General features: G+C 36.9%; 1 protein-coding gene across 1 annotated transcript in view; it reads right to left on the bottom strand.

The window, feature by feature from the left end:
* LOC141283827 (gephyrin-like) overlaps positions 1–10,979 on the bottom strand; it is a 64,548-nt gene extending 53,569 nt beyond the window's left edge. Inside the window, exon 1 of the mRNA XM_073817146.1 lies at positions 10,866–10,979. Coding sequence (XP_073673247.1) covers positions 10,866–10,929 — 64 coding nt within the window. The 5' untranslated portion in view covers positions 10,930–10,979. The remainder of the gene's footprint in view (positions 1–10,865) is intronic.
* Between the last annotated feature and the right edge of the window lie 1,257 nt (positions 10,980–12,236).

Below are 12,236 nucleotides of genomic sequence, written 5' to 3'. Positions count from 1 at the left end.
ATCAGCATCAGCGTCCCGAAAGCCCTGACCTCAGGCCGGCCCCTCCGAGGGACCACGCGAGCCGGACCCGGTGCACGGGGCCAGAGACCGATGTTAAGATTTTATGTGTGACTGCATGATCTGAGTGTCTTCTCTTATAATGGTGGTAGTGAACAGGACAGAGAGTAGAAGAGGCTGAATTATTCACCCCTGCCATTACACACATTCTGCCCCGCAAAAGCACCTTGCTCCATTATTTAAAGCCGGCAAGTAAAGCAGTGGCTTTTACAGCTCGTGCAGAAGAATCCAGCGCACTGGAGTGGGTGTTAGTGAGGAACCGACAAGCCATCAGAGAAAGAGGTTAAATTTAGGCAGGGAAGAGGATTGAAGCCTCCAAAACCTAATTTACTCTTTTCCCACGTCAGTCAACAAGGATAAAACACATCTGTGGTGTTTAAGGAGAAGCTGAATGCTTACTGAGCTGAGTCTGCACACGTTCAGCACGCACTGGACATTAGGACTGCCACACAAGAGTAAAATGGTTTCATTTTCTTTATTAAAACTGTTTCCTTTTGATTCTTTAGATCCATCCATTTTATTTATCTATCATTTCATCTATCCATCATCCAAAGTTTTATCTGTCATTTCAGTTATCTATCATTTAATCCATCCATCCTTCCATCCATCAATTTATGTCTATCCATCCATTCATTTGTCATTTTATATATCTGTCAGCCATCATTTTATCTGTCCATCTATCCATCCATCCATCAATCATTTTATCAGTCTGTCCATCCATCATTTTATCAGTCTGTCTATCCATCCTTTTATCTATCATCCATCATACATTTCATCCATCGTACATCATACAAATCTGCCTATCCATTATCCATCCATTTTATCTACCTATTAATCCATTTATCCATCCATCCATCCATCCATCCATCCATCCATCCATCCATCCATCCATCCATCCATCACTTAGTCTATTTATCCATCATTCATAATTTAATCTGTTTATCCATCAATCCATCCATCCATCCATCCATCCATCATTTTGTCTATCATCCAACACCTATTATTTAATCTGTCTATCATCCATCAATCATTTTATCTATCCTTTTAGTTATCTATCATTTCATCCATCCATCCATCCATGATTTTATCTGTCTATCAACCATCCATTCATGCATCTATCCATGATTTTATCTGTATATCCATCCATCCATGATTTTATCTGTCTATCCATCATCCATTAATCATTTTATTTATCCTTTTAGTTATCTATCATTTCAGCCATCCATCCATCCGCCCATCAATCATTAAATCTATTATTCATCCATGACTTTATCTATCCATCCATCCATCCATGCATCCATCCATCCATTTTATCTGTCTATCCATCATCCATCCATCCATCCATCCATGTTTTGATCTATCCATCATCCATCATTTTATCTGTCTATCCATCATCCATGCATCCATCCATCCATCCATCCATCCATCCATCCATCCATCCATCATTTTATCTACCCATCAATCCATTAATCCATCCATCCATCATTTTGTCTATCCATCCATCATCCATTATCTATTATTTCATCCATTCATCTATGATTTTATCTATCCATCCATCCATCCATCCATGATTTTATCTGTCTATCCATCATCCATCCATCCATGTTTTGATCTATCCATCATCCATCATTTTATGTCTATCCATCATCCATGCATCCATCATTTTATCTACCCATCAATCCATTAATCCATCCATCCATCATTTTGTCTCTCTATCCATCATCCATCATTTTATCTGTCTGTCCATCCATCCATCCATCCATCCATCCATCCATCCATCCATCATTTTTCTATCCTTTTAGTTATCTATAATTTCATCCATCTATCCATCCAACATAATATCTGTAATTTCAATTATCCGTCACTCCATCCAATCATCCATCTATTGTTCTATCCATCCATCCATCCATCTATCCATAAACATTTAAATACTAAATATTTCATGCAAAGAAATTGAATATAAAGCAAAAATTATAAAATTGTAAATGTGACATTGGTAGCTAACAGAGAAGAAAAGAAGTTGAGCTACTAAAATTAATAAAACTAAAATGAAAAATAAAGTAAAAAAAATGCACATAAAATCAATGAAATGAAAATGAAAAGTGAAAATTTAAAATTAAAAGCTAAATAAAAAGATGAATAATACCATAATAGTATATAAACACTACTAAAATAACACTGAAATAAAGGTATCCTCACTGCTCTGGCAGCCATGGACACGAATGCTGTTTCTCCCACAACTTTACAAATCGTGATGTGGTGAAACCCATGTGGGAGAATGAGAGTTTGTGAGTGGGCAGGTCACTGACGACTTTATTAATCCCCACTTCCTTAATTAAAGAGAAGCGTTCAATGGACGGCAATGAAGCATGAGGTGACTCATCAGAACACACACACACACACACACACACACACACACACACACACACACATACACACGGCTGCATAAACAAACACACACTATACACAAGACCCAACACAAATACTGTGGGAAAGTTTCTCTTTCAGCTTCAAATTCTGCAGGTTTGATATGTAGAGATACATTAACGTGTTTATACAGAGTTACAGTGACCCCAGAAAATATTTGGACACTTAAAAGTGTCTGAATGTCATTGCATTAGGTACAAAATATCAAATTAAGTGTCTCAAGTGCTGCAGGATCTTTTCTCTTCACCAACTTCATTTTTCTTCATCATTTGAAGTCTCAGTGTTCTTATATGAGCTGGTGTTTTGGTAATTTTTGATTGAAGTCAAGTTGACTGGTTTTAACACTATTTCTATTGTTTTAGCATTACAAACAGACAAAGACCTATTTTTCCAATAATAAAATAAAATAAGAAAAACTTACATGAGAATTGTTAATTTATTAAAACGTTTTATAAATTTACAATGAACTGAATTAGAATATAACGCTTGCGTGCTTTATGTGTTGTGTGCTAACTAAAATTAAAATGAAGATTATTAAAAACTGGTTTTACTAATTGAAATTTGATATTTTTTATATATAATGCAATGACATTCATACACTTATAAGTCCGATTACCAAATAGTTTTTTTATGAGCATGTCAAGCTTAAAACAAATTTCCAGCATGGCTACACACAGAAACAGTTCTCTTACAAAGTATCATGACATGTAATGTCACAAACTATTAATCTTAACACACAAAAACTCATGTTCACCATCCCCTTGACAACAATTCCTTTTTACTGGTGATTACACGTGTGTTACAGCGGCACTTAATGAGTCCAGTGCAGATAAAACCTCTTCGCCACATGTTTAAATTCAACACCAAACACTCACAACTCATTTTACATTATTAGTAAAACAACATTAAACAGTCTAAAAATTGATCTTATCCATCAGAAATTGATGTGTTGGTGTAAAGTGGGTGTTACATATCAGAATGTGTTTGCGGTGGAATTATTACAAAGACAAAACTTTTTTCTTTTTACTTTTACATTCACTGCAATTAATAATTCAAAATAAGCACAAGAACTGATATTAAGTAAACAGGGTCACTTTTGATTTCATGATCACTTTAACATTGCAGAAAGCTCCATTTTGCATTACATCTAGACTCAACGCAACCTGTCAGTGTTTTTCTGCTCAAACACAATCATTTCCTGTGTGTGAAAAGATGAACTCATTCCTAATTCCATTTGAAAGGTCAGTATGTCAGAGTATTTGGAGCACGTGGTTGATTCATTTGTGTGTTTATCTGTTAGATTATGGCATTTGAGGATTTGAGGTCAGTCCAAAAATTTTCATTTTTTTTTAAATGCATTAAGCCATTTTACATTCACACTCACTCGTACACGTGTTTAAATGAAGCACTAAAGTGTAAAGATGCATTTTGTCCAGATGAGACTCACTCTTTGTTTAGTTTGGCTGTGTTGCAGTAACTGACAATACAGTCTGTCCAAATGGAGATCATGGCATGCAAGATGACAACAACAACAAACATATACAGCCAACTAAACTCTTCAGACTATCTATCCAATCATCCATTGTTTTATCCATCTATCCATCCATCCACCATTTTATCTATCTATCTATCTATCTATCTATCTATCTATCTATCTATCTATCTATCTATCTATCTATCTATCTATCTATCTATCTATCTATCTATCTATCTATCTATCTATCCATTCATCCATTTATTGTTTTATTATCCATCCATCCATCCATCCATCCATCCTTTTATCTACCCATCCATCATTTTATCCATCCTTTAATCTATCATCCATTGTTTTGTCTATCCATCAATCCTTTAATCTATTCATCCATTGTTTTATCCATCCATTTATTGTTTTATCATCCATCCATCCATCCATCCATCCATCCATCCATCCATCGCTTTATTTATCATCCATCCAGTGTTTTATTTATCTATCTATCCATTCATTCATCCATTTATTGTTTTATCATCCATCCATCCATTATTGGTTTATCATCCATCCATTGTTTAATCTGTCTATCCATCCATCCATCCATCCATCCACTGTTTTATCTATCCATATCTATCCATGGTTTTATCCATCCATCCATTGTTTAATCTGTCTATCCATCCATCCATCCATCCATCCATCGTTTTATTAGTCCATCCAATCCATCCGTCCATTTATTGTTTCGTTTTATCTATTCATCCATCCACCCATCAGTCCATCCATCCTTTTATCTATCCATCCATTCATCCATCAATTTATGTTTTATCATTCATCCATCTTTTATCTATCCATTTATCATTTTGTCCATCCATTCTTTAATCTATTGTTTATCTGTCTATCCATCCATCCATCATTTTATTAATTCATTCACTGTTTTATCCATCCAGCCATCATTCCATCCATCCATTTATTGTTTTATCATCCATCTATCCATCCATCCATCCATCCATCTATTCATCTATCGTTTTATGTCTATCCATCCATCATTTTATCCATTCATTCAGTTTTATCCATTCATTTATCGTTTTATCTAACATCCATCAAATCCATCCATCCATCTATTGTTTGATCACCCATCCATTGTTTAATCTGTCCATCCATCCATCATTTTATACATTTATTCACTGTTTTATCCAAAGGTCCATCCATCGTTTTATCAGTCCATCCAACCATTTATCGTTTCATCATCCATCATTTTATCTACCCATCTATTTATCATTTTATTTATCCATCCATTCATCGTTTTATCCATCCATCCATCCATCCATGCATCATTTTACTAACTACTATCCTTTTATCTATCCATACATAATTTTATCCATTTATCCACTGTTTTATCCATCCATCCACTAGTTTATCTATTGTTTGATCTATCTATAAGATAAAAATGTGCACACATTCAGTAGTTTATGAATAGGCATCAGATGAAAGTGTAAAAGCATAAAAATGCATTAAAAAGAGCTGCACACTGTTACGTTATTCACGTGTATTAATTAAAAATAGCACCTGCGATCAGGCATGCTACTATTTTTCAGCCATAAATGGGATTAATGTAACAGTTCTTTAAAATAGAGTCATTAGTCACATGGCATTTACGTTCAAGTGACTAACTCAAAAACCTGGCAGAAGAACCGAGATTAAAAGTGAAAAAGACAAGGAAGGAAAAGAGTTAAACACACACACATTCAATTGGTCATGCTAAATAACCAGTGGGGATTGTATCTTATAACTATTTATGACTTTGTCAGGCATCTAAATTTAGCAGCTCGTGTAAATGTGGTCGATGCATGTCTCTTTGATACACATGTGAGATTGGAATGCCGCCCACACAATCCTGTGCCATCCAGATTTGCTAGAGCTAAGAAGCACGAAAGAGAAAGAGAGAGAGAGATGTGTGCTGTCTGCCGCAGAGAGTTTCCTCATTGGCAGTTCAGTTCAGTGACTGAATTTCAATGGTCCTGCTGTGGAAGGACACAAGTTCAGACAGAATCCAGCTCAGTGACATGCAGAAAGGTGTGTAAAATCACAGCTGTAAAATAAAATCCTTTACAAGAGATGCCAGGGTGAAGACATAAAGCTTCTCGTTTCCATTTGTGTCAATAACACTGACCACTGCAATGCCGTTGAAACGTCTGGCTTGCAATCTCTGATCACTACCAGGTCAATTTACACGCACACAGAGTTTTAGTTGTGCTTTAACGGATAACAACAATTAGGCAACAATACGCTGCACTTTACTAATGAGGCGTACAAACAGCGTGACAAGTTAAAAGTAATGCATTTTATATAATGACTATAATGACAGCGCTGTGTCAAACTAAAGCAGAAGTGCTCTGTCACTGTCACAAGGATTTATCACCCATTTTAGCGTCCGGCGGGTGAAAATGATAAGTCCAATTGCTTTACAGGATTGTGAAAAATGTAGAATTGAAGAATCTGTTCACTTTTAATTTATGAGTGTATGTTTGGATTGGACTTTACTCAACTACAATTCGAAGAAATGTAATGTGAGTGATTAATTCTAGGAAAAAATGTGTTCTTTGACCTTGATGCACAACAATTAAGTTATTAAATATGATGAAATACATAAACCAAGTACAAATTTCCATAGATGTCATCTATCTATCTATCTATCTATCTATCTATCTATCTATCTATCTATCTATCTATCTATCTATCTATCTATCTATCTATCTATCTATCTATCTATCTATCTATCTATCTATCTATCTATCTATCTATCTATCTATCGTTCGTATAAACCATCAAACTTCAAGGCTTTTTAAACTTTGTTTAAATCTTTCAAACAAGACTTTTAGCAAAAACATTCAAAGCTGTCAGAGTTAAACTGTTAAAAATGACCAGGTGTATAGTTGTTACCTAAAACTGAAACTAAAATTAAAAAACTTTATTGGCCACACACACGCACACGCACGCGCACGCTAATATTAAAAATAAAAACAATGAAATTACTAAAACTTTCACATTAAAATGACAACAGAAAATATAAAAACTAATTAAAAATAATAAAAACTACAATAGCATTTAAAAGATACTAAAATTACATTAAATTAATTTAAATGAACTTTAATTCTACTTCTTTACATTCAAATTCAAACAGTACTTCTGCATCCTGTTTGCTACCTCAGTTCAAATTCATTCTACATTACCATTGACTATCAATCACCATTAATGATTGGAAAAGAAGATGAAATCAAGTAAATATGAGTTCCCTCAAAAATATTTCAATGAGCATTTACAGACAAAACCAGTGTGAACCACTGATCAGTTAAAAGGTTGTCTGAGCTGAACTACTTTCCGTGGTCGCCTTAATAGTAACTCATGTTTTGTAGAAGTGACAGGAAGATGGCGGTCCTTCTCAAGGTCAGATCGGGTTTATTTTTAGGTCAGTACTCACCAAGGTGAGGATGCTAAAACAGAAGCCATTCGAAGACATAGTGCTGAAAAGGGGGTGGAACTAAATATTTCAAAACCCAACAGTTACTAAAACATGAACCTAAACTACACATAAGAAACTAGAACCTTTTTCGGTTGGATCTGTAAATCATGTGATCTGTAATTGCAGCATGACAAATCTCTTAACCAATGACATGCTAGTTTCTGTTTGTCTCCAGTAAATTAGTTTTTCATGTGTTACATGATTTCAACAAATCAAACTCTTTATGGAACCGGTGTTGTTAAAAACACTGAACAGAAACTTAAATAGGCAATCCAAGTGAAAGAAAGTTGAACGGTTCCGACTGTATCATATCTGTATCGTGTCCGGGTGTCACACTATGACCCCACCCTACATCTTGGAGTCGCTGTATGCTTGTCATGTTCCTAAAACCTCCACAGTGTTGCTATGCCAACCAAAGCTCCTCTCAACCCCAGAGAAGGGGACAGGTCTGGTCACATGACCCTGCTGTCATCGGAGAAGATGGAGCAGATGTGGACAGGGCCTTCCGTCATTGGATGATTAGTCAAGCACAGGCACACAAGACTGAAGTAACAACATGGACTGATGTCAAAGGTCAACACTATCAGCTCTGATCACTGAACACATTTATCTTTACGTGGTTGATAATACAGATACTTCAACGGCTTGTAAGTGAGAGTCTCAGAGGTGACTGGCAAGATAGAGATACGGAAGGAAATCACTTTTCAACAACGTAAAATCCCACACCTGCACACGGGGAAGAGCAACAGCAAGGAGAGAGAGATTTCTGAAAGGTCAGATGACACACACAGACTGTGATATCTCTCTCCTCTTTCTTTTTACCTTCCTGTCTTCATTTCCCTCAACACACAGGCCTTCAGTGATACAGAGGAAGAGAGAGAGGGTCACTAGTAGAAGTGGAAATGGTAGATTTGCTACCAAGACAAATATTGGCGAGCTTCCTGTTCAAATGTCATCCCTGAATAGAGGAGGTCACAAAAGTAATCTGATGCATGACAAGCGTGGCAACTGCGTGTTCGTGTATGTATCTGCTGGCTTGTATTTGCTTAACTGACAATGTGTGGTGACATACACTAGAGGTTTCGAGGGTGTTGGATATCGATGCTGACATGGTAATCACATTAAAGCATATGACAAAATAATGCAGGCCAACACACCAGCGGTGCTGTAGCCTAGTGGTTAAAGGAGCAAGTCATGAACTATCACCATTGAGCCACTGAGCAGGATAATTTAACCTGAGGTTACTCCAGGGGGACTGTCCTAGTAAAGTGCACTGATAAAAGCATCTGATAAATTGCCAAGCTGTATAGAACAATGCAGGGCAATACCCCAGTATCACTGTTTGCCCTGCAATCCAGTAGTTGATCATCTGGCTTGGTAACCAAAAGGCTGTATGTCCAAGCCCCACAAGAAGTGATCTATGAACTGTCACTATTGTGCCCTTGTGCAGGACTCACGTCACACCATAGTGACTGAATCTGTAATAAATGTACTGATGTATCTGATAAATCTGAACAATGCAGGTCAGTACAAAAGCAGGCCTGTTCCCATACAAAATAAATTCTTATTTACTAAATGGTTAAATGTTTAAACCCAGCAAGGTATAATTCATTTTGCTACTGAAATTGTTTCCTCTATATACTTAATAGGGGCTTTCTTATAGTTACCTTTTATTGCTATAGTTACTTAGAATAAAACACATATAGGGACTGAATGTAATATTTTTTGGAATCAGCTACTGAAAAGGCCACTAATCTGTATACTTGGGCAATGTCCTCTTTAATGTCTGGTTATGCTGAATTAAAGAGTCTAATAAATGACAGAGCATAACATGTAAGACAAATACCCCAGTAGCCCTTATACTACTCTGTACATTTTCTCTAGACAACTGATTAAACATCTGGCTTGGTTAACCAATAGGTTGTAGGTTCAAGCCCAACAAGGTTTGATGCATTGTGCAACTGAGCAGACTACATATCCTCAGGTTACTCCCATGGGACATCCCCTGTCATTAATGTACTGTTAAAAACAAAGCTTTCATCAAATTTGGGGACCAAATCAAATAATTTATGAATCAATCCCAAGCCGTTGATCTAATACTGGGGGTATGTGTCCCCCTTCTGTGTTTCCTGCCCTAACTAAAACATCTATTAAATGATAAACCAGAACATATACGCAAATACCCCATTGTGAAGCGACTGTCGCTTATATTTCAGCACAATGTATAGCGCTAAACGCAATTCAGCTCCGAAGACAGCGATTACGGAGCGGCCGCAACATTACAGAACCGCGGATAGCGCTCATCGAGCGGCCGCAGCAATTCAGCACCGCGGACAGCGGTCTTCGAGTGGCCGCAGCAAATCAGCACCGCGGACAGCGCTCACCGAGCGGCCGCTGTAATTCAGAACCATGGACAGCGCCGCCGCCGCTGCTGCTGGTTTCCCCGCTCTACAGCAGTGAGGAGGGGGGAGGTGAAGCGGGGTTTCCCTCAGAGCTGGATGGAGCTCCTCTCTCTCTCCATCTTTGCACATTACCACCTTCACCAGCGGATTTCCATGAGAGGGTTATCACCAATCACATCACACGAAAATCCATGGCCTTCAGTTTTTTTTCCCTCTGCATAAAGCTGTATTATCCTGCCAATTTAGATGATTTCAAGCACAAAATACCATCGTTCAGTAACTCGATTCTGCATTTGATTTTCTTCCATTTTTGAAAGAGGATGGGAATTAATCGCATATTATACAACCTTTGCTCGAACATTTAATTCGTTATAAACCAGCATCGCTGAAAAACATGAAGCACGAATGGAAATGACCGGCGAAGGCATGTTTGCATTAACAAGACTGTCATGCAGAGAGGAAACCAGCATTCTGCCCACGATTCACAGCCATCCTCACTAATATGAGCCCACTGCATCCACTGTCTCTGACAGTAAATCTCATCTCTATCACCGATGTCTTTATGGCCGGGTGCTTCTCAAATAATACAACACTTACTGGATTAAATGTGCTCACGAAACGCTACGGCGTAAACGTTTAGCTATTTTTAAAGGTTTAACAAACGAAAATGTATAATTCCGCAGAATAAAACTATACCTTTCGGTGAAATGTCATTATAATACAACAGATACACATTAGCCGAAGCTGGGCTATTTTTTCGTGCAAGAGATTTGGCAGGTAAATTAATCCCTGGCAAAGAGGGAAAAAGGCTTTAAATCACCGCTGGCCAGCAGAGAAACACACAAACGCACACATGCACGCACACACACACACACACATACACACACACACACACACTTGGGGAGGAGAGGCACCGCTGGCAAACAGCTGGAAATACGCAGCCGCTTAACCCCAAAATAAACCCCAGGATGACTTTAAGGATTCTGGCCTTTACCTGTCAAGACGCCGACCCGGATTTGGTGGTCGTGGTTTGTTAAAATCATCCCGTCTGTCGCCATATTCAGCACCGCTGTCGCCGCACTGAGAACTCCAGGCAGAGCCGAGAGCCGAGCGCATCGAACTCTGGAGGGGAATGAGGGAAGCGCGCAGGCGAGAGCAGCAGAGCGAAGATTCAGCGCTCATAATATCTCACTAGGAAATCTGCGAACAAACAAAGGTCTTTAGATTTTAGGTTTATATTTTTTACAAAGTTTATGTAAGAAACCGTGTAATTATGTGAAATACAATTTATTTTTAAATATATTATATATAAACTGTCGTCGTATAAATTCAGCAAATAAGTATTAAATTAATCAAAAGTGACAGTAAAGACATTTATAATGTTACGAAAGATTTGTATTTCAAATAAATCCTGTGATTTTCAACTTTGATAATCAAATAATAAAAAGGAGCACAACTATTCTCAACATTGACAATAATAATCAAAAATGTTTCCTGAGCAACAAATCAGCATATTAACGAGATTTCCGAAAGATCATGTGACACTGAAGACTGTAGTAAAGATGATTTAGCTTTGCATCACAAAAATAAATGATAAATTACAATATATTCAAATAGAAGTCAGTTGTTTAAAACTGTAATAATATTTCACAATATTATTATTTTTACTGTATTTTTATTTGTATTTATTTGTAAGTTTTTATATTATATTATATTATATTATATTATATTATATTATATTATATTATATTACTCAACCCCAAACCAGACTTGTATTTCTTTTATTCCAGACTTAACTCATATTATAATGATAATATAATGCATACCACAATGATAATCTGTATCAGATTCACAAAGTTATTCCTTTTGGTTTCCTTTCTCTATATAAAACTCTTGAGCTTGTTTGTGTTGTATGCTTATCATTGGCTCTTGAAACCTGACCAATCAGATCATCAACAAGAAAACAAGTAAATCTCTGATCTCAATGAGTCTTTATACTTTTAAGATGACCGAAACGAAAATGCTGACTTTACAATACAATAAGTGTCTTATTGCTCTAATGTTAACCATTTTGCTAACCAATTTCCCCACCCAGAGATCAATAAAAGTTCTGATCAATTCTATTCACCATATCTCAAAACATTTGTTATCTCAGAGAACCCTCTTTAAGACACACAGACCTAATACAGTTTAAATGATCTCAGAGATATTAACAAGAAACTCATGTCTATTACAGTAGAAATGAATCACTGGCTCTCATGAGCGCATGGACGCCATCACTGGATCATAATGCGGGGGCCGCACACACACACACACACACACACACACACACACACACACACACACACACACACACACACACACA

Source organism: Garra rufa, chromosome 13, assembly GCF_049309525.1.
Source record: "Garra rufa chromosome 13, GarRuf1.0, whole genome shotgun sequence".
Taxonomy (NCBI): domain Eukaryota; kingdom Metazoa; phylum Chordata; class Actinopteri; order Cypriniformes; family Cyprinidae; genus Garra; species Garra rufa.
Note: the sequence above shows the minus strand (reverse complement) of the source record. Positions and strands in the feature narration are given on the sequence as shown.